The sequence below is a fragment of the Taudactylus pleione genome, unplaced genomic scaffold (genome assembly GCF_031769625.1).
Source record: "Taudactylus pleione unplaced genomic scaffold, aTauple2 ptg000102l, whole genome shotgun sequence".
NCBI classification, from domain to species: Eukaryota; Metazoa; Chordata; class Amphibia; order Anura; family Myobatrachidae; genus Taudactylus; species Taudactylus pleione.
This window is the reverse complement of record NW_028284504.1, coordinates 3,076,385-3,100,369: the sequence shown is the minus strand read 5'-3', so window position 1 is coordinate 3,100,369 and position 23,985 is coordinate 3,076,385. Positions and strand designations below refer to the sequence as shown.

The 23,985-nt window shown below is 42.1% G+C and overlaps 1 protein-coding gene and 1 pseudogene across 1 annotated transcript; both read right to left on the bottom strand.

Moving 5' to 3' along the window:
- Positions 1 to 803: 803 nt before the first annotated feature.
- NMT1 (N-myristoyltransferase 1) lies at positions 804 to 23,087 on the bottom strand. Its single transcript, XM_088470674.1, has 12 exons — positions 22,764 to 23,087; positions 18,961 to 19,051; positions 16,610 to 16,754; positions 9,814 to 9,932; positions 9,619 to 9,710; positions 9,374 to 9,490; positions 8,277 to 8,447; positions 4,649 to 4,757; positions 2,407 to 2,577; positions 2,150 to 2,317; positions 1,323 to 1,460; positions 804 to 1,180 (listed from the first exon to the last, which is right to left on the bottom strand). The coding sequence occupies exons 1-12, from the start codon at positions 22,871 to 22,873 to the stop codon at positions 1,160 to 1,162; spliced, it is 1,452 nt and encodes a 483-aa protein (XP_088326800.1). The 5' UTR covers positions 22,874 to 23,087; the 3' UTR covers positions 804 to 1,159.
- Positions 13,275 to 13,395, bottom strand: LOC148525642 (5S ribosomal RNA; annotated as a pseudogene).
- Positions 23,088 to 23,985: the final 898 nt, after the last annotated feature.

The following is a 23,985-nucleotide window of genomic DNA, read 5'->3' as shown; positions in this document are numbered from 1 at the left end:
CCGTTCTGGGCAAATCACTTAAACCTAGTGACATCACCAAGGCATTTTATTGCTCATGTCTAAATGTCATTGAGTTTTTATTTATTTAGTGAGTTGATAATGAATACACTGAACTAAAGTTTCATCCTACAAATGAATTGTCTCAGAGTATAGTCAGTAATTTCTCAAAGGTTTTGAAGTGGACCTCCCTTCTACACACAGTAAATGCTGTATGCTGAACCAGCACTTTATGAATATTAAAGCCTCAGTGATGCATCTGGTTACTATCAAACTTAAAAACCACATAGTTCATTATTCACTTTTTTTTTGCGCGCCCGTCTGAGCTATTCAATTGTTTCTGCCGACGGGCGCGAATGCATGATATCGTCTGCTGCCTCCTGAGGGAAAATCCCCCTTTTAGTCGCACTAAGCTGGACTTATGCGACTAACTCAGTCTAGTTGGGCGTATAAAACCGGATACAATTGAATAATGACTGTCAGGTTAGACAGGCGATTGTGCATGCCCTAACAATTGAATTCCCCTCGTAAGTGTACTTGTTCAGTCTCCACAGAGTGTAGATTTCAGGCCTACTTTAAAGTACTTCGGTTCTAACAGCCTAGCACCTAAATTACTATAAATTGAACAGGACATCTTCCTAACCCACCTGTCACCTGGTTCACATGGAAAGTGAATATAGAAGTGGATCCATCAGGGAAACATGCCCTTAGAATAGCCAAAGTGTTGAAAATGGTTGTCTTTAAGCCTGAACAATTCTTCAAATAAAAAAAAAAAAAAAAAAGACAGTCAAGCAAAAGGCACCAGGTTACAGATATATATAATATATACTTTAATATTCAGCCACAAATCTGGTTTAACTCTGATGGCAGCAGGGAGGAAAAAGTGGTCGCAATTTCATATTCACAGCAGGGGGGGAAGGGAGAAGAGAAAAACCCTGAAAAATCCTTAATTCAAGCCAGGCGGAGGAATCTCCCTGCTTTGCACCTTCATAAGCCTGAAGCCTCCCTCCCGTGTACATCAGCAGGATGTGTTCTAGAGCGGTGCCCACAATTCCTTCACTCCTTCTTGGGGCTGCTCTCTTGGGTGTCCAATCTCTGGCATATTGAGCAGCTGGTGGCCCATTTCACACCCGTCCCCCTTAGATATTGGTGTTCAGGGGGATTACTGTAAAACTAGACCAACCTGTGAATTGATAAACCATGTCTATAATTAAATCTAATGAGGTGCAAAATAGTCTACGAATTTTCATATACATTGTAAAAAGTCAAAACCATTTAAATTTGCTACCCTGCACCATGAATGTATGTGATACAATGTACTGTACCTTCTCAGGCCCCATGCTGGGACATTTCCAATTGTACAGGTAATACTGCAGATTTCCATCTCCTATTCCAAACTTCAGTTTCTCCAGAAAGGTTTTGTTCTCCATAAGGTCCAAAGCATTGAAAACATCAAATCCTTTCTGCAAATAAAAAGAAGGGAGAGGTCTGTAAAGTTATGTACATGGGAGGATATTACTAATCTACATTTTTTAAAGGACAAAACCCTTTATCTCATCACAATATAGAAGATTCCAGGCCTGATACAGAGACACAAGTTACTGCAGCCGCGATAACATGCAAATGCTAGTTTCAGCACTATCCTTATGTACTAGCGTGCTCCAGAATGTGCAAGCACTGAAATGCCTGCTTTCATCAGTGCTGTATGGTGCAACACCGCCGGTGATTCTAGACATTCCACCATCTACTCACCATTGCCACTTGTAGCTGCCTACGGCAGGTGCAGTGTCTACGGCTAAGCATGGCCCCTGTAGCTGCAGCCGCTTTCACTGACATGGCCCGCGACACTACCATACGTACATGAGACAGGCTTTTATTGTGTTCCCTTCAGCCCACCTCCCATTGTTTTGCCTCATCAGTTCTGATACCAGCGGTCCCGTGCGCAACAGTGCATTTGTGCGTACACTCATGTTAACATATGCGTCAAAGGGGTTTTCAAAATATTTTGAGCATGCGCAGTAGCAAACAATCGCTCAATTGCACCAACATCGGCATTGAGTGTAGTTAGCGTGCACCTCTGAATCAGGTTCTCTGTCTTTGAACCACAACCCTGTCTTTTTCCCTGGACATCTCACCACTATCTCCAACTCACAGACTTAGCCAATATTAGAGCGTCATTCATGAGGTCGACCAGAGGAGTCTTGGTGTGAACATTGTAAAAAGAGTATGCAGCCTTCAGGCTCCTGTGTGTGGGATGGTTCATGATGGTGGAGGGTAATGTGTAGAAACTCAGGAGATCCGTTATTTCTCCTTCCGGTGTCTGCAGATAGGAAGCACATCAATCATTATGTGGCAAACTTACCTCCCGCTCCCGAGGAGATAGACAACCCTAGACTACTTCATGATTACCTCCACAATGTAGGTGTCTATAATGTTCTCTTGTGGAAGCAGCCAGTGCTGCACCTCCTCCTCGCTCATTACTGGGGCCAGGTAAAACTGAGAAAGATACTGGCCTAGAAGCTTGTGTACAGCAGGTATATGGTGGAGCTCCATTGGTTTCAGAGCAGAGGTTTTGGGAGTCTGACGGGAAAAGAACAAAAAATGATCATCTCCGATGCAATCCTGTTTATAAACTGACTGGAAAACCAATTTTCATGAATCGCAATATGTACTTCAGCAGCTGTTCCTAATTGTTTTCTTTATTAAAATTGTTTCATTGTTTACTTAAAATGGTTTTAGTGGATACTGGGATGGAGCATGTATAGCAAGATGTGGCAACACCAGATATTGAATAAATTATTCATTTGCTTGTTCCCAAAATGTAAATATAAGAATATAAAGCTTAGTGTGTCCAAGAAAGTAAACTTTCCAATGTTTTACCGCTTCCTTCAGATACGACATGTCCTTGGAGCACAATGTGGGAGGATTAATAAGGATCATTTGGAATGCTCCATTGAAACTGAAGGGAAGTAGGTTCAGGGAAATTTGAGGAAAAATAACTTCACAGAAAGGGTGGTGGATAAGTGGAATAGCCTCCCATCAGAGGTGGGAGAGCCTAATATAGTAGAATAATGTAAACATGCTTGGGTTAGACATAAGAATATCCTTACAAAGAACTAAAGATTATATAGGGTTGAGGTTACCATAAGTTTAAAAAAAAAAAAAAAAAAAGAGGCAGACTAGATGGGACAATTGGTTCTTATCTGCTGTCACATGCTATGTGTCTACACAATCAAAAAATTGTATTAGAAGTCACTAGGAGGTCTTGAATCATTACAACATAAAACTTATACAGAGAGTAGGGTTGAGTATGGGATGCCGGCGCTTGGGATCCCGGCTGTCAGCTTTCAGAAAGGGCTAGCATACTGACTTGTTTGTCGATATGCTAACCCTCCTCCTCTCCCCCTGGTGCCTGAACCTAATCATCCCCTTAGTGCCTAACCCTAAACTTTCCCTTCCTGGTGCCTAACCCCCCGATACTTACAATCGGCATGGCGGCGGTCGGTATTCTGGAGCCGGGATTTTTATTCCAATATGCCATACTCCATCTATGATGGCTTTAAAGCAGCAATCACATGAAACAAATGTTTGTTTTGGTTTTAACAGAACATTACTATTAAGATTTTATAATTCGGCAGTATATGAACTACAGTGAGTACCATGGCAACCACACATGGCACAGGATGGTAAGGGCAGAGAAGCTTTGGAATGCTGCTCTGACCTCTGTTTAATGTAATCCTCCTCCTCACCCCTCTGTTTTTACTTTACATGCTGAGCTCAGTATGTGTAACTGGAAGACTTTTTTTTAACAACCGCCACAGATGAATACATAAGAAAAACAAAAGCAAAGCTTTGTGAGATTGCCACTTTATCACTTTTAGTCCAATTTATCTTCATTACCATCTCATTTATATTGCAGTAACCTCACATTGACATGTAATGTTATAAAATTATGTTGCATAATCATTTGTAATTTGGGTTATTTCTCCATTTTAAGTTAAATAAAAAGAGACTAAAGAAACTAGTATTTATTTATAAGACTATAAACTTATGCATCATGCCTTTAGCTCTCAGGGAATGGCTGCACTGTGAGCAGTTACAGTGAAAATATTCTCTAAGAGCAATCTTTACAAGTGAAAAACTTGGATTGTTTCTGTAGAGGTGAAATAAAGGGAGTTATAGTTATCTGGAGCAGCAATTTTTACTTGTGGCTACCAGAAAGTTTAACTATTGCACTTGGGAACTGCATCATGGACTACAGGAGTCAGTGCAGTCTGCCTCATCTATTCCCAATGGGAAGGGTACGGGATGCCGATTGCTTTGGATCCCGACCAGGTTACAAACCCGATGGCTCTAGGTAAGTAACCCTACCCCTAACCCTCTCCCCAGTGCCTAAACCTTACCTAGCCCCTAGTGCCTAAACCAAACCTTCCCCTTCCCGCATCATAAACCTAACACTCCCCTCTTAGTGCCCAACTCTAACCCTCCCCCTAGTGCTTACTCCTAACCTCTCTACTTACCTTCAGTTTCCTGGCGGTTGGGATGCTGGCGCCAGTATTCTGATATGACATATTATAATGGGCATAGTAGATCAGATTGGCACAGCTACTTTACTGCTTGTAAGTTAAGTTGAGTACCCATTACTACTCACCTCTGGCAGCCGGTATAACTTCATAGTCCTCTGCATGGTCATGTTACGGCTCAGATGAGAAAATTTCACCTCTATCAGCTTGCGAGGGTTTAGAGATCTGTGCCAGTACCTGCAGAGCAAAGGAAATTTATTTCTGTAATTAACATGGTGTTAGAGATAAAGAGGTCAAAAGGAAAATCACCATTTAATACCAATAAGGACGACTGCAACAGTCAAAAACCTTAAAATGCAATGTAGATCAAAGTGACTGCCCCCATTGTGACAATTATCCCTATGTATCAATTTGAAGAAAGTTCCTGCCCTGATACCCCCAAACAGTTACCAGACATTCAGAGCAGAACTATGCCATTTGCCTTTCAAGAAGATGAAAAGAAAAAAAAAAAAAACGAGGAGCAGTAATCATAGGACCTGAACATTTTAGCCAAAAATATATAAATGCTAGAACACCAAATGGATAGTCACAAACGAAACCCATGTATCCAGCACTCCACTGCTTGGCCATATCAAAGACAAGGACACAAACAAGACTCTAATCATGTAGATCATCTTTTCTAGCAAACACACAGGGTGTAACACAAGAAAATGCATCAGAATCAACTTAAACAGAGTACCACAGCTCCTCTATAACCCCATGACTTGTATCGTGTATAGCAGTGGTTCATACCCCTTGTCAATTATCAGGATAACAATTTGGTAGTTGAAAATTAAGTAAACAGGTCAATAGGACCCAAGTCTCATGTGATGTTACACCCGGTGTCATAAAATCCAATATTAGATGGAAAAGCATCAACCTCAAAAGAACAATTTACCAAAAATAAAACCAAAAATTACCTGTCCCCATATAAAAAAATGTTAAAGTTACAAGAAAACATAATTTTATTTTATTCACATTAAAAAATAAATAAAAAAAAGGACACATTGAGAACTCATTAATACGCAGAACACACAGACACATTGCTTCTGGCTTATTTGTTGTGGTTTTCAGTGAGGATGCTGAAATAAGGATCTTTATTTTAAAAGAGCCACAAACAAGCCATCCCTTGCATCTAAACGGTTTTTGGCCTTTGTTTTGATATGCACGAGAAACCGCTTCGGACAAGTAGGTGGTCACAAATGGCACAATTTGTACAAATAAAATGAATAGAATCTATATTGGGCAGTGTCTCACGGACCCCCAGATTTAGCGTTTTGCACTCCCTTAGGGTACAAGGTGCCCCTGGTTAAGAACCCTTGGTGTATAGCAAGCCTATCCCTACAACTTAACCTAGGTGTACCGACCCGTGATAGGCACTCTAAGTACACAAGGATTTTTTAAACATATTGGAAAACAAACATCTTTTTTTCTTGCATTATTTAAATGGTATTTATTTTTCATTTTTACAAACTACTGGTTAATATGCCAATGGCACAGTAAAGCAAAAAACGCATGACCACAGGTGGGAGAGTCAAACGAAGCAACAGACAAAAGAATATTGTGTAAGTTGGTATGGCTTATTTTTTTTTTTGTTTTAACTCTTTCTTGTTTCACACTCTTAATAAAGATTATAAATCAAGATATTATATACAAAATCATTATAAAGAAGTCTTTTTTTAGTCTTTCTGCATTTGATATGAAGCCAGTAGGGCGCTTCTATACAGGTGGATTGGGTATGGGATGCCGGTGCTCTGAATCCCGACAGGTAAGTATCCTAAACCATTCCCCTACTCCTCACTCCCCTGCAGCCGAAACCTAACCCTCCCCCCACGCACAACATAACCCTAACGGGAAGGTACGGGATGCCGGCGGACAAAATCCTGACACCGGCATACCGACAGGGTTAGGATTCAAACACCTGTTGGTAGGTATCCTAACCTCTCCCTACGCTAACCCTCTCTCAGGTGCCTGAATCTAACCTCCCCCTCCCCGCACCCTACACCTAACCGTCTCCCCTAGTGCCTAATCCTGACCCTCCCCCCAACCCCGTTACTTACATTCGGGATGCCGGCGCCGAGATCCTGACAGGTGTCCCCTGTGCCGAGATACTGAACGTATACACCCTAACCCTTGCCCTAACCCCAATACTTACAGTCAGGATACCGGTGCCAGGATTCTGAAGCCGGCATCCCGACAGCCAGATATGAACTACATCCCATGCAGATGTACCTTCTGTTACGTACTGTTAGTCTAATCACAAATATCTATGTACCAGCTTGGTGGTTGTGTAATTAATGTAACATCTAACTAGCTGTATGCCTGCAGTACCTGCCTATTCAGGTGGCAAATTCCTGACACCTTTCCATAAACAAAAAAAAAACAAAAAATGGGACTACCACCCTGTCAAATTCTCCAGCTTCTATTTTATCCACACTGGCAAACAACTATAGTAATTCTCGGTGTATATAATTTCCATATGTAACCGTTTTAAGATTTAAAAATAAATAAATAAAAAAAGTCATTTAGGTATCCCTCAAATGCTGCAATGCCAGTTCTGAGGTAACTACATGCTGGCCTCTGTATTCCAAGCATAGCAACAAGCTGATAATGTCATTCAAAGACTGTTAGCTTTCAGACCACATAACACTGTACACTCATCAGCCACAGCATTAAAACCACCTGGTCTTCCTTGTGCTGCCAAAACAGCTCTGACCCGTCGAGGAATGGACTCCACAAAACCTCTGAAGGTGTCCTGTGGTATTTGGAACCAAGACGTTAGCAGCAGATTCTTTTACGTTGCGAGGTGGGGCTTCCATGGATCGGACTTCTACAGATGCTCAGACTGCAATCTGTGCAACTTTAACTCTTGTATTGGGTGCAGATATATGATTAATGGGTGCCCAATGTAGCAATTCAATTGTTAATTATCAAGCTTGCACACCCAAATAAACAGTGTTTAGCCACGTACAGCAGGTAAACCTGTGTAAATTCCTGTTTAGGGCACCCAAACCACGAACTTATCGCACATTTCTGCTCGCCAGTTCAAAAGCGTGAGCAGAAATGCTGGTGGTTGTTCGCGTGTGAACGGAGCAACAATAAAATTGCTGCCAGATGGCCGGCACTGACAGCCGCTGGCGCTAAGAATTGAATCGCCCCCATTGTCATGTTCCTCAAACCATTCGTAAACAATTTTTGCATGGCGCATTATCCTGCTGAGAGAGACCACTGCCATACGGCAGTGTCCCAATTACCGAGCCATCGCATTTGGCCCTTGTCAAAGTCGCTGAGACCCTTACGCCTGCTTCCAACACATCAACTTCAATAACAGCGTTCACTTGCTGCTCGATATATCCCACCCCTTGACAGATGCCATTGTAACAAGAATCAATGTTATTCACTACACCTGTCAGCGAATTTAATGTAATGGCTGATGGGTGTATGTGAAATCACATGAGATTCTATAGCAAATTCAGTTACTCACGTTTCTGCCATGGCCCTCCAACAAGGGGTAAGAACATAAACCAACACCCAACTCAGAGGCTGGGCAGCAGAAACGTTCAGTGATAATTGTGAAAAAGCACTAAATTCTGAAACTGATCTTATATACATTCTTATTTTATTATCCCTTAAAATAATTGTACAATGTCTATACCTGTTATAGCTGACACAAGTGCAATGTGTTGAAGTGGTAGTAAAATGGAAAATATGGTGTACCTGCATGTGCCCACTGGCTTGGGCAGCACTACGCCGGCAGTGTAGACAGCCTGAAAAATGCCTTCCATGTGAACGCGGCGTGTGATCTCACGGATCAGGACTGGAGCTACTCTCTTGGAGCGCAACTTTTTGTGAACACAGAGAAAGTTGATCTCTACCATTTTCTTGGCTCTAGTTTGAAAGGATGAACAACAGGAAAATATTACAACATATAAAATGAAACCCTCTTCCCTGTCTGTAGATAAGATGGTTAGAAGAATGCATTCATCCTCAGCATACAAGGGGGGACTGAAGGATGCAAGATGACTGCAGGTCTAACTGGAACGCAAGTCCAGGGAAGTACCCCACGTACCCTGCATAGTAAATTAAATAATTTGCAGTGTATATAGGATAGAGGTCATAGTGAAGGTTGTTAGACATAATGTAAATAGTAACACATAACCTTATGCTACAAAAAAAAATAAAAAAATAGCACCCCACCTACAATTATATTGTGACCCCCAATGACAGGAGAGAAGAAAGTATCTTTAAATGGTGGATTATCTCATACACAGGACAGCGTGTTATAGCAGTATTTTTGCATATACTTCTTTAGCTCCAATTATAGTGTACTATTTACATTATAAAATAACCCTATGTTCCCTGTACTATAAATGCAATAGGTCCCAGACACCAGACCTACCCTTTATTCTCCTAGATTGGAAGAAGGTTGAAATACTATCATTTTACCTCAGGTTGAGCTCTGTTGTGAATAAATTGTAAAATGCATGAAAGATAGAGATAGAGATATATATATATAGATATATAGATAATATATACACACATACATACACACACACACACAATGTTGTGAAAAGAGCAGTTTATTTTCCACTTTTTAAGTAGAGATGTGCAGGCTTGGATTTGTTTGGATTTTCCCGCCAAATTTCTGGTCTTAGAGCCAAAACGTCTTTTTTTGCCCAGGAAAGATTATGTTTGATCATGAAAGATGACGTTTTGCCTATTTCGGAGACCCGAAATTTGTCAGGAAAAATCTGAATTTGGCTGGAGAATCCAAACTAATCTGAGCCTGCACATGTCTACTTATAAATACTCACAGATCATAGATTTTCATAGTAGCTGGAATGGCGCTGATAAATCCCACTAATTTCTTGCTGGAGATAACACGCACCCCACAGTGCCACTGTGGCAACCACCCAGGAGGTCTTAGCGCCCTGCAAGAGAGAATACACACAAATCATTTCAATTGAAGCAGATATGACTGAATAGGACATGGCAATAAAAGACACATTTGCTGCCCCTTTTTCTCCTGATCTTTTGTATGCCCTAGAGCTAAACTTACCATAATAGGAACTCCGGTGAGTAGTCAAAACGGAACATGTTATCATCATCTTCAACATAATTTTCATTGAGCAAAGTGTACAGCTCTTTCAACTGCGGTTAATGAAAGAAAAAGGATCCAGAACAGACAAGCAGACAGGGAATGAGCAAATGGAAAATATGCAAGTACCAGTAAATCTACAGTTCTAATACTTACCACTGCCCTGTCGCCCAAATCTAGAGCATCCCATGTGAAACCCTGTGGAAGGGTGTATGGCTCCTGTCGGATATTATCCTTGTCCGGTTCGATGGGGCCATGCGAGTTAACCACTTCTCCTGTAGGAGGCATATTATTTTTAGGATGCTTCATGGGTGTAGGAGGGACCTAAGCCTTCCCTGGACTATTCATAGCTAGGACAACTAAACAAGAAGGGATTAGGCTCGCTTTTTGATCCTTAAACCTGTGCAACAATTTGTTTTCCAGTCTACTTTAATAAAACTTAAATAAAACCACCACCAGGGCATTAATATAGAAGTTAGATGCTTGCTTACAGTTTAGTCCTTTTAACACAGTTTTATATAAAGAGGCTATATTGATTTCTTGACTCTCGGCAGCAGCCTTTGGGTTTTAAAGATAAAAAATACCTAGCAATATCATTTTGTACTAGGCACAAGTTCTAGGTTTAAACATGTTTTTATGGTCACTTAATTCATATTAAGATTACACCATAATTGGGTGTGGCCCTAATTAGTGTCTCACTTAATAGGAATTAAAGGATGCAGGTTATAACATGCTATGTACCTCCCTAAATCCTGCATGTTTTTATCGGAAATAACTGCTGACTAAGCAAAATACTACAATAATCTTCCCCTCACTGAGCAAAACATAGGCTGAGTCAGTAATGGTTAACCCACCAACCCTCTCCTCCCTATTTATGTGGCAGTGTTAATTTAAATTATGTAATGTTAAATGGTGCCCTTTTACACCTCTTCTGTGTATTCACATTACGGTGACTGTATGAAGTGTAATGGAATTTAGAGTTTTGAAACAGGCAATACAAGATATAGAAGAGGTAAGTTATAGAATCCATAAGACATGGTGGAACAAATGTGGGAGGAAGCTGGACATTGTAGGAGCAGAGTGGATGGAGAAAAAAAAAAAAAATAGGATTTTGGTACTTACCGATAAATCCCTTTCTCCGATTCCACAGGAAGCTTGAGCATAGACAATGGGATATAGACGGTAGTAGAGTAGAGCCCGGCACTTTAAATAATTAAAGTGTGGCTGGCTCCTCCCCCTATATGCCCCATCAGCCACAGTTCATAAACTGAGTTCGAGAGGAGACAGATGACAGCAGGAAGACAAGAAGGAGAAGTCCACAGAACGGAACAACACCGACTGAAGGAAAACAGAGTAACCCACTGCAGGGAACCCATACAGTCACACCACAACAGAATGCAGACAAACTGCACATAACTATAAACAAGAATGCAGATAAGCATCGATGGGTGGGCGTCCAGTGTCCCCTGTGGAATTGGAGAAAGGGATTTATCGGTAAGTACCAAAATCCTATTTTCTCCTTCATCCACTAGGAGACTCTGGAGCAAAGAAAATGGGGATGTCCCAAAGCTGACCTCCCAGGTGGGAAGCGCTGAGAAACTTACAGACCCAGTATCCAAACCGAAACAGGAGCCGCCAGGAAACCAACGTTAGGACCAAATGTAACAGCAAGAGCCAAGGTCCAAGCGACATATAGCACAGGCCTGACAGCCTCAGAGAATTCCACAGAATAAGCAGAACGGAACTAGGTGAAAAGATACCCTATTCGACAAAAGTGGAAAAAAAGTTTTGACATCACATTTCTACGGAAATCTCTAGGAAAGGCAAAAGGTGTATCCGAGCTAAAGAGAAAACCAGTGTATTCATAAAGGCCAGATCCAAGTACAGAACAGTCAACCAGGATCATACTTATGGTCCATCTCGATGAGGGGCTTCAAGACAGCGGACGGATAGATGGTAGGAAGTCACTAATGAGTTGAGATCCCACAGGGCAGGAGGCGGCGCAGAGGCAGTACAGAGTCTAAACCACTTGCGGGGACTTAGGTAGCAGGACAAACAACCTTGAAAACATATGGATATGGTAGCAACCTGTACCAGTCAGCAAGCCCAGACGAAGACCAGCGTCTACGTCGCCTGGAAGAAACAACAAGACCTTGGAAGCAGAGTTTAAGAAAAAAAAAAAGTGTACCTCCAAGCGACAGACGACCAATATGATGAAAATGTGCAGCCGACGCTGGCTTCCTAGCCCAAAACATAGAAGGAAAAACAAATCAGGATAACCTGGCACTTCAGGATCACGACTGCCACAGCTACACTGGCAATGCGAGGACCCTAAACAACCCCTTCAGAAGAAGAGCTAGTCAACGGACAAGGGACCATCTGCAAGAACTACCAAATATGCAAGCATCATACATGGGGAGACTAGAATACCAGGACGACATACGAGAAGTAGCACTAGACAAGATGGAGATGGTGCCTAGAAAGGATATGGACTTACTGGAACACCCCAGCTTGGATCAACTGTGATAAGACTGGGAATAATGGATCCTGTCCCAAGAGGGTGACTAAGAAACAAGATCATGTAGAAGAAGACATGTCCCCTTGGTGTCATGAAGAGACTCAACCAATATAGAACAGTAAGGCCAATTAGGTCCTCCATCGTGTGCCGCCAAACCCAAACTGAGCCTAATACCAATACATTCCTCTATTTCAGCATCATGAATGAATAAAAGAAAAGCTTCAGAAAAAACAGCAGTCATTATGAAGCAGCACTGTGAGCTCACCTCCCACTCTGAAGAGAGAATTACCACTCTTCCACCTGGCAGAGAAGTTGAAATTTCATAACGATGCCCAACAGAGAATGACAGTTCCTCCAAAGTGAAGGTAAAAAGAACGCTTCCAGAAGAAAACGTGACAAAGGAAGCATACTATCCCTTTTAAGACTGAAACTGGAATCACCAACTCCAACATGGCTGATGAAGCCCTTTGTCAACAACCCTCACACCGATCAGTGAAATTATCACTAGTAAAGCTGGCAGACAAACGTATCCCTCTGGGAGAGAGGAATAACAGCTGTGGTGGAACTACAGACCCATTCACTAGGAAAACTCTAAAGCTGTAAGCCAACTGACGTGGAAAGGAACCATATAGGGGCAGAGGACTGCCAGTACAGCAGCTGGGGTGTCATTTCAGGTATGCGAATCCAGAGCATCTGCCTAGGCATTGGTGGGGCAAGTCTGCTTACCTTTTTGTGAGCAACCAGGCCATCCTTGACCAATCTATGTGGCAATGGAGATAAGAGGTTCAAATTCTTACAGTATAACTTAAACCTGTCTCTCACCTACGAGAACACAGCATAAGCATCTTATACGAAAACGTAGTATAGTCAAGGCTTATTAGCCAAGAGAGACAAAGGTCACAGAGAACAGAGCATAAGATATTAACTAAGACACTGTACCCGTCGAGTTATACTGGACCTAACACTAGTGACATATGGTCAGAAAATATGGTTTGAAAAACGACAATTATAAGTGAGCAGTAGGAAACTACCTTGCCAAGCTTGAATATAATGCCCGCCAATATAAAAGACAAACCTGGCCAGACCATGCCTAACTTTAATCCTACAGCACATCTGGCATACCCAGTCGGTCTCCCATCCATGCACTAACCAGGCCCGACCCTGCTTAACTTCCAAGATCAGATGAGATTAGGCGTGTTTAGGGTGGTGTGGCTGTAGGTCCTGGAGAGTGGCCTCCGGTCTTGCAGAAGTAGCAGTGGTGACTGCAGACTATGCAACATATCAATTCTAGAAGTACAGGAATATGGCAAAAAAACAGACACCCTGATAGGGGTGTGTGAAAACCGAGGTATTAGTGATTCCAATCAACAAGAGAAGGTGAATAAGGGGTCTAGAGGATTCCCCCCTGAGAGTTATAGGTAAAATATTCACCCAAAGAGTGGGAATAATTATAATATATACATACGTTAGAACATCTATTTTAAACCTCAGAACTGACCATTACACCATCCGTGCTGCACTCAACTAGAGGCGTGTAATGTATGAGAATGTCTCTCTCTTCCTTTGGGAGAATAGTGCTAAGCGGAATTGGTCTACAGCCAAACTCCCGCACCAAGAAATTCCAAGCTCCCAATCTCTATGTTGCATAAGAAGACAGTACTTACAATACTGCAGTCTCAGGGAGAACATACAACTATAGAGAAGCTTAAGTATGGCAACTGCATTAAATTCTGACTCCACGATAGGGGCATATATTAACTGATAAAAACAGATACTACACTTGATTTCGAACAAGGCCGAGAACCGGTAATCCACGACCTAAGTGCTGGGAGGCGGAAAATCCCACCACAACAAGAGCCTGAGCTGTACCTGGACACCTAGTGCCCCTGGAGCACACATATATGCATCCTTACATATATCTGTATACATGTACATACACACAAGGTATGCATAGCCACATCACACACACAAACACCGTATCATATATGTTGACTATTGAAGCAGAGTTTTAGTCCAATGGGCTAACTGAAAAGAAGCAGCATATTCATAGTATGTGTGCTGCTGAAGAGAGTGTACACACACACACACACATATTTTTCATTTTCTCATTCAGACACAGACATGCCTCCCATGGGACTGATTTACATAGATAATATTAATATATCCCGTTAGTAATTATGCTGAGAGTGCTGGGTTAGCTAGGAGCAGCACCACAGGCAGCCAGATAGAGAAACGCATGAATATACAATGCATCATATACATGCTAACTACTGCGCCCACTGTGCTATCAATTGAGACACACTGAACTTGCAGAGTTCTGTATTATTTACATTCAGACTTCCTTGCCACTGGAATGACATGCGCCGGCAGGCAGGCACCCAGCCTAGAGGTGGGCTTCAGGGATGGCCGGACTCCTATTAGAGTGAAACCTCCGGTCTAAAAATTGTGGGAGTCTGCGTGTGGAAGCACGCCACAACATGAGATCTGTTAATGTAACTGATCTCGCTTATAAGGCTATGGGAGCAGCTAATGCAATAGAGGAGCCAGGTCTCTAAAAACTGGCCTCAAGGATGACCCGCGGATTTGGGAGCTCCATAGTGTGAGTCCCCCCCACGCCCAGTCCTCGGGCAGGGTATCGGGAGAACTGCGCTGCCTCCAAACTCAGTTGACCAGCTAGCACTGGCTAGGCTTATTGTTAAGGAGATCTGCTAGCTATAAACAGCCTTCTTTCCTGCTTCATCTGCCCGCCTTACTCAGCCAGGTTTCTGAAATGGTGAGACCGCGCTGCTCTGTAACGCTTCTATTGCCATGACCTCTGGTCCATGACGAGGCCTCCTCTCATTAATAGAAGAGGGAAGAACAGAAATTCAACGCCTTGTATGTGACAACCGTGGTTGAGCGGTCACACTGCCCAGCAATTTTTGCCACCGCCACTGCTAGTCAGGGGTGGTGGTCATACTCACCACTGCTATGGCCAGGATGCTGCACGCGGGGGAAGGGGGGGGGGGGGGCGAGCGGGGGACCTGGACACAAGCCTCAGTAAACTGTGGCAGGTCACCACTGAGGCCGATGACTCAAACATATATTAAAGCCTCCCTCCAGGGATGCCGGACACAAGCTGCAGTAGCCATGGAGACTCCCTTCCCGGCAGCTCTCACGTAGCAGGCAGACTGGTACAGTAAACAGAGCAGTGACACAAAGTCACAGGAAAAAAAAAATCTTGCACCAGGTTGCTGTATAGGAACTGTCCAGGTTGCTGAAACAGCAAGAGACAGTGAGAGCCAATCAAACATAGCAATGTGTCCTGTTGCTTAGCAGCAGCCTAGAGAGGAAAGGGAGTCAGGGACTGAGCAGGGTCATATCTGAGACAGACAGAGAGTGAGAGACAGCCTCCAACTAACCCATGAAGATGCCCTGATGCAGACACAGTAGCCAGGAAGGAGCCAAGGGAGGCATAGTTATCAGGAATTAAAAAAAAAATCCAAGAAAAAACAAAACAAAAAACCAACCATCCATTGGAACACAATCGAATGATTTCCATTCGACAGCGACAAACATCGGGCCACAATCATCAAATGTTAAAAACACTATCGGAACAAAAACATTGATTGTTAGTAACCATCAGATTCTTATGTCCATCCCTACGCTGAACCTGCAGGTGGACTCCAGCCACCACTCCTCCACCGTTAAGTGCTCTGTGTCCAGCGTAATAGTCCCGCTCAGACACACACTCTTGGTGAACATTAGGCCCCTCTCATGGAAGTCAGTGATGTTCTCGGGGCACCACAGCTAAGAAGCTCAACAGGAAGCCCAGGAAATACAAGGTACATTTCACAGAGGACATTGCTCATCGCCATGTTTGGCAGCTGGGGAGGGGTGTGTATGGAGGCTGCGGAAATATGCACAGGTGCCTCAGCCCTGGGGAGGTGCTGCTGATAATGCTTAAGGTAGCTGCAATACAAATCTCTCATCCATGATCCTCCTGTCCTTCCCAACACATCCCAGTGGCAGGGCAGCAGCAGTGGAGGTTGTGATGGCACTGGTGAGATGCAGGGGGCAGGAGTGAGAAGCAGGGGGTTGTTTAAGATGCAGGGGGCTGTGGCGAGATGAAACTGCTCCAGTGTGAAGCCAGGCGGGTCACTAGTGTTTATATATAATATGGCTATGTATATAAAATGTGTATTTTAAGTGTATAAATAGCAGTTCTAGTACAAGTGGGCCTTAGGTCTCTAAAGCCTGTACAATGATAAATATGGAGAAGCTCTGCCATAAAAGCATGGATATACTGATATAATCAGACACCAAATAAATCCCCTAAGCTCCATACTTGCCTAAATGGGTTAGAGCGTTACAACAACCGGTGTCTAGTTACATGCACAACTAGGATTAAGGTAATTACGGTACATTCGCAAAGTATTTATTTAGGGATCCTACCTAACTTGGGGACAGGCTGTGTGTCCCAAAACTGGTAGCTTCTCTTGCTGGCTTCTTCCATGGTCTTAGCTGGCCCTTGTCCCACAGAAAACAACTCAATGGCCTTCTGGATCTCCTGGATCTTCTCAGCTGGTAGAGTATTTACCTTAATGTAAAGTCAGGGATAAAGTTTATACATAAGCATACTTGCCCAGTCACCAACTCAGCAGATTAAACTGGCCATACATGCATGAGTGTCAGGATCAATGTTAAATTTAGCAGTACATATAAGTGGCCAAGTTGGGTAACACCTGGTTGGAACATGTCAGGAATCACTGGGCCTATTAATTTGGTAGGAATATGACAGCACACAAGTCATTTCCTGCTGGCATCTGCCAAGATGCCTGGTAATGATTAGGTCAGAATATTATCAGGCAGCATGGTCTTTAAGCCACACACACCAATACTGGGACAATTGCCTGACAATGGCTGCCATATCACAGAGCTTTGCCAACTTAAAAACGACATTGGTAACATGCTTGTTATTTTATACATAATGATATAATTTTATATATGGTTTCATACATGTGATTGCCAGTTACACTTACACAAACATGGCAGCTCCCATCTGTGTTTAGATCAGGAAATACAGTAAAGAGAATGTTTTATTTACAAATTGTTTAAGACAGAACCCTTCTATATAAAGATTTGACTTTTAGCAGGAAATAAATCCATAGAACATAAAAAAGTATAACTATGGAACTAAGTAACAAACCAATATGACAATTGAACTACTGTACGCATCTGACCTTAAGTTATAAGGGCATAACTATTAAAAGATATTTGCCCCACAATGTAAAACGTGTAGCCAATAAACAAGCTAAAGAAGAAAAATAGGGGAGATATATATATAATATTTACATTTGTTACTTTTGAAAGTAAAGGACTAGTAAAGGCCACGCATACACACAGATCTCACTGTAAAAGAAATACAACAATGAAATATAGCAGCAAAAGCTGGGTATAGATGAGTATGCAGCAAATGGATCTATCCATACCATCCTGTCAGCCTAGGTAACCAGTGCTTACATTATACTATTGTAATAGCAAGGTACTAAACCATCAGAGAGGAAGGACTTAGAAATAATATATTAATTACAGTTCACATATAGTCTTTCATTTTCAATAGCTATTGTGTGATCTAAAAATATTACATTATTCAACTGGTCTGACCAATTTTAATACACTAACTCTGCTCACGCTGTTTTTTAGATATTTCACTAGCTTTTGACGTTTTCAATTATGACATTTTAATATAACCATAGTGAAAGGTATGCGTTACAATCCAATAGTTTTATACTCTCTGGGGACCATTACAACCATATCCAAGCTACGAATTGTATTTCTTGTTAAAAGCTTTTTGGTGCACAGTTGAATTTATTATCCTTATTTTAGTTTACTTTTGGTTGCGAGTGTATGAAATTAGAGGATATCAGAAAGAGCACACCGAGATGAGCAGTAAGAACTGCAAGAAAATATTCTGGTTAATATATCAAACTAAAATTATTCTGTTAAACCAGGGAAGAGATTACATGAAATTCTTAATAAAGAATATAATATTATTATTATTATTATTAGATGCAGTCAGGAAGCAGACGGTCGAAATGCCGACGCCTGTCATTTTACCTACTACGGGAGTCCGACATACCGATTGTAGGTAAGCCGGGCGCGAACAGACATGGGGGAAGGGTTAGGGGCTCCTGGAGGGGGACTTCGGGTTAGGCACCCCCCCCCCCGGGAGACTTCGGTTTAGGCTGCGGGGAAGGGGGGGGGGGTAGGTTTAGGAACTTACAGGGGGGGATAGGGTTAGGCTCCCCTAAGGGAGGGTTAGGTTAGTAATAGTAGAAATACTTACCTGTCGGGATGTTCACTGCCGCTCTCCCAGCGTCGGGATTCGAACGGTATTTCATACTGATCCCAGACCTCCACCCTACAACTACCTGAAGAGAACTTTGGGTGGGTTCCATGCCAGGGCCCAAACAGTTCTGAAATACTTATACCTGAACCAGGTCTACCATCTGTATGATATAGCAAATGGAGTGGTGTTCATTTACGATATTACAGAACCACGGCTCTCTGAAATCAGCATATGCACTAAATACTAGCAAAGTGCTATGTGGTCCTCCAGTCACCTTCGATCACATAGGAGACCTGATGCACTCCTGAACTACAAGGGCTCCCCCACAGTCCTGCTATTTGGTGGTAAAGTGTTTTTTACTAAAAATGTACTTTGTAGTCAGAAACAGTAAACATAGAAGGAGTAACAGTTTGCTACAGAATAGCCACTTTATCCACATAAATGTTTTCATTACCGGAGCCTCAGTAGTTTCCAATTTGTCTCCTCCTTTATCTCTCTTGCGCTTCTGTTTCTTCTTTTTCTTAACGCCAGCCTCATCTCCCTCACTAAAATAGAGAGCGCACCATTACAATATAAAGACGCACATGGAGTGTGAAGAATTTTTGTTGCACTTAACATGTTTGTCATTTGCATGGGACTCACTGAAAATGACAAGCCACATCTACCTGCAAATAAACCAAGAACTGAACAGTTTCATGCCGTTTTGAACGTCTTTCATAGATTGCAATTTTAAAGAAGATGAACACTACCCAAACCACAATTAGGGTTCTGCAGGGTAAAAAGTTACACTAATAAGTTGTTGGTGCTTCCCATAGTCAGAAAAGGCAATCACACAGGTTTGCTTTCTGCAAAGTGCAGAAAAAAGGAGGAGACTTGTGTGTGTGTGTGTTCAAGTCGACAAGAGAAATGGAGATACAGCCTCTGGCCTGGCAGACACAGAGAGCAAAAACATACCTGCTAATCCTATTAGAGCCCCAGAGCAGACAATGTGGAGAGGAGCCCTATTTAAAGTCATATTTCATGTGACAGATGCACAGGGAGATGGTGCCAGAGAGACACAGGACAGGATCAGCTGTTTGGACAACAGCCGTGTGTGTGAAGAGAGGAGGGGATACTTAAGCAAAGAAGGTAATTTCAGAGTTTCTGGATAAATGCTGATAGAGTTTCTAATAAATATTATAGAAAAGGTTCATTAACTTTTACAGTCTTCACATCCTAAAACCGAAATGCCATTTTGACTCATTACTGGAACAGTGCAAGCATCATTCAGAGCTATGGCTTGTATGATTACACAACAGGAACTTCAAACACTGTTCTGCACTAGTAAAAGCTTACAATAAGCAATTTGTTATACGACCCCCCAGGGAGAGCAAATGTAGTTATGTTACAGAGGAAACAGTAAGCCACTAGAAATATCTTACTCTATACAGCAGGGATGGGGAACCTCAGGCCCAGGGGCCGTATAAGGCACCCTGAGTCATTTGGTCTGGCGCTCTGAGCTTTTTTCTGCTAGCTTCATCTGGATAGCAGGGTGCCTATAATGGCTCCCTGCAGCCAAAATCTATGCAGCAGTGCCACCTGGAGCAGCCTTAAGACGCTTCAGACGGTCACAGCACTGCCCTTACAGCTCCCGGAAGCATCCTCAGGATGCTCCAGGCATTGCTGTAATCACTGGCGATTGTGGCCCCATTCCCATGTGACATCAACAAAAAAGGTTCCCCAACCCTGCTATACAGTCTGCTGATCTTCCCAAACACCACAGCCTCTGCTTTGTCACAGGGATACAACAACAGCACCTGGTCAATGACTTCTGGACACTTCTGCTGTGTGGGGAGTCCAGGTAACAATGCAGCACTAGAAAAATGCTAATTGATCAGTGGAGTATAATGTATTAATAGCAATATTATAAAGTGCTAAATGATTCACTGTAGCTCATTAAAACGGAATAAAGCATCCGTCTAGTATCACTGATCAGCATTATATACAGCATCCTTCTAGAATCAGTAATCAGCATTATATACAGCATCAGTCTAGTATCACTGATCAGCATTATATACAGTATCCTTCCAGTATTACTGATCAGCGTTATATACAGCATCCATCTAGTATTTACTGATCAGCATTGTACACAGCATCTTTCTAGTATGACTAATCAGTGCTCAGTATGACAGCATCTTTCTATCAATGAAGCTTAGCAAGACAGAATGTTTCTAGTATCACTGATAAGTGTATGAGAAGGACAGAACCTTTCTAGTATCAATGAAATTCACTCTGCAATAAAAAAAAAAAAATTATATATATATCTCTCATCTGTGTTATCTGGTGGATATAAATACTATAGAAGAGGGGCGAATACCTTTTTACTTATATTATTGAGTGTTGTGATATTTGGGTCTTCGCTATAAGACAGAGGTTCCCAAACTCCTCCATCACAGTCCAGGTTTTAAGGATATCCATGTTTGAGTCCAGATGGTTAAAGCAAATTGACTGAGGCACTAATTAAGTCAACTGTGCTCACGCAAGGATATCCTTAAAACATGGACTGTAATGGCAGTGTTTGAGAATCTCTGGCATAAGAGCAGTTTAGAAGATAATTTTTATATATTTTGGTGTTAAAGTCTTTATTTTTACATGTGTGAATATTAATAAATGGAAATTTGGACTAAAGCACTTCATTATATATAATATTTGCAATCCTATTGGTGGTTTCAAACTATATCACCCTTTTCCATTAATTAAGGTCATTGTTGGTACGATTTAATACAAGTTACCTAATTAGGAGCAGCAATTATTTGACAAAGCTTAAATACTAATTAATCCACGTAGTTATTTATTTATCAGTGCAGTATCAATGAAAGGCAGTATGGCAGAATCTTTCTAGTCTGAATGATCAGTGTAGCGCAGTATAACAGCATCTTTGCAGCATCAATGATTAGCATAGCTCAGTATAACAGCATCTTTGCAGCATCAATGATTAGCATAGCTCAGTATAACAGCATCTTTGCAGCATCAATGATTAGCATAGCTGAGTATAACAGCATCTTTGCAGCATCAATGATTAGCATAGCTCAGTATAACAAGCTTTGCAGCATCAATGATTAGCATAGCTGAGTATAACAGCATCTTTGCAGCATCAATGATTAGCATAGCTCAGTATAACAGCATCTTTGCAGCATCAATGATTAGCATAGCTCAGTATAACAGCATCTTTGCAGCATCAATGATTAGCATAGCTCAGTATAACAGCATCTTTGCAGCATCAATGATTAGCATAGCTGAGTATAACAGCATCTTTGCAGCATCAATGATTAGCATAGCTCAGTATAACAAGCTTTGCACAGTCAATAATCAGTGTAGCTCAATAGTTCTGGCATTATTGATCAGCATAGTGCAAAATAACAGCATATATCTAGTATCAATGACCAGAGTAGCTCAGTATAAGAACATTTCTCTAGTATCAATAATCAGTGCAGATCAGTATTTCAAGTATTATTGATCAGCATATAACATTTTTACTATAACTGGCCTCAATAGCACCATATACTAGAGCTAATCAATTTTTATACAATTCTAAAAGATGTTCAATAATGAACTAGAAAAATGTTAATTGTATTAAGCTTATAATCTATTTACTAGGAAATCAGGATATACCTACATTTATAATATTAAATGGCTGTTACAGAATAAAATCTGATGACATCTAATATTGTTACATTAAATAATCACCAGAGCTCTAGAACAGTACTAACATGATCACACAAAGCCTTCATAAGACCATTAAATACATATTCAGCCGTAAATATGTACAAGGATTTAATGTTTTCAGTGGATGCCAATTTACCGATAAAACATACACTGTATATTATTTCCTAATAGCCAAGGTCTCTGTACAGAATGGGCAGGACTACAATCACTTATCAGTACTAATAATGTGACAGGTATTATCTACATAATCTCTCCTAGGATGAGCAGACCTTTATATAGCACAGAAGCTCAGGACATTGGTGTTTTCCATTGTGAATTCTACTGAGCAATAACGATATTAGCACCAAATGCTCAACCAAAGTCTCGTTTTGATCTTTAATTTAAAGCATGATGCTTAACTGACAGAAGCAGCAGCCAGTCACACCAGGGGGTCCCTGCTTGATAAGCCTATCAGGTAGGAGTAGAGGCGGGATGCATCGCGACCTAGGGAACGGTGTGCAAGAACCACGCATAGCAGAGACCTGGGTGACCCGGCGACTGACTAGTCATTACCCCTGGTGGAAGTTGTGCTTCTCCTCGTTCTCGCAGTCGCTGCAATGCCCGTGGCCATTCTCGTCCTCCTCCAGCCGATCTCCGGCTGCTGTCTCACTCTGATCCGCCATCTTTAATCCAAAGCCGGGTTAGGGGGAGGACGGCGAACAGCTATTGGCTGGCCGCGGCAGGGCATGCCGGGAATTGTAGTGCAGGACGCCCGTCGCTCTCTGACAGTCCGCTTTTGGAGAGTACAATTCCCACCACAGAACAGGCCGCCGCGGCCGGAACCGGAAGTACTCTCACAGGATGGTGGAGGGACGTTCTGGGAGTTGTAGTCCAGGAGCCCAGTACACAGTCCACACCCTGACCTAATATTCGGCAGCTCCTTATGGACACTCCAACGTCCACTCTCTGTCATATACTCAGCAATGATTTTAGATACATCATACAGATACTTATTGATTTGTTACAGTATGCGCTTAACATGTAAATCGTTTTAAACAAAATGACACCTGCAAAACCTTGTGCAAGTTTTGTAAAATGGTGTATTTAAGGACTTAATGATGTTCCCTGTTTTCACTTCCTCTTAAGAGATAATTCAGTTCCCAGTGATATGCCCAGCGTGCTTTGGGAATGCACAGATGAAGGCGCTCTGCCACCAATATACAAGCTCATTTCTGACCATAGAGTTACGCAGAAAAATGAGCGATGATTGTCTACCATATTATACTGTAATGTGCGCAGCTGAACATCGCAGTGAATATGCAATTCAATTATGGGTGATGTCAGCTATGCCCATAATTTAGTGCATGCCTATGCAGCTCATAGGGTTCAAATCAATTAGGAGCAAATTACTTCTGGTGTGAGTATGTATGGCTGTATGCCGCACTTACGGTACCGCTGCATACGCAAAAAATGCGAGTCTGTGGTGAGATTGGGCCGCAAGGGGGGGTGAATTGTATGCCGTTACAACAGCAGCTCACCCCCTTCGCACCTAATTAGATCGAGCCCTCGGTAAATTCAATTAGGGGCTAGTTGCCATTGCAACGTTGTAGAAACCCGGCAACGGCCATGGAACATGCCCCCCCGTGAGCAAAAATCAGCGAGTTTGGAGCTGCCATAAGTGTGGCATACTGCTGCACTTACTCACGAGCACAACAGTCGCGCCTAATTGAATTGAGCCCTTATAATAGCCCTGACCACGTATTTTTAAAACACTTCCCTTTGGAATTGCAAATTA

Coding starts and splice junctions, on each gene's coding strand:
- NMT1 (XM_088470674.1), bottom strand. CDS start 22,873: ATGGCGGATCAGAGTGAGACAGCAGCCGGAGATCGGCTGGAGGAGGAC. Junction 19,052..22,763: donor AAGCACAACTTCCACCAGGG/GTAATGACTAGT, acceptor TCTCTATTTTAG/TGAGGGAGATGAGGCTGGCG. Junction 9,711..9,813: donor ATTTGGGCGACAGGGCAGTG/GTAAGTATTAGA, acceptor CATTAACCGCAG/TTGAAAGAGCTGTACACTTT.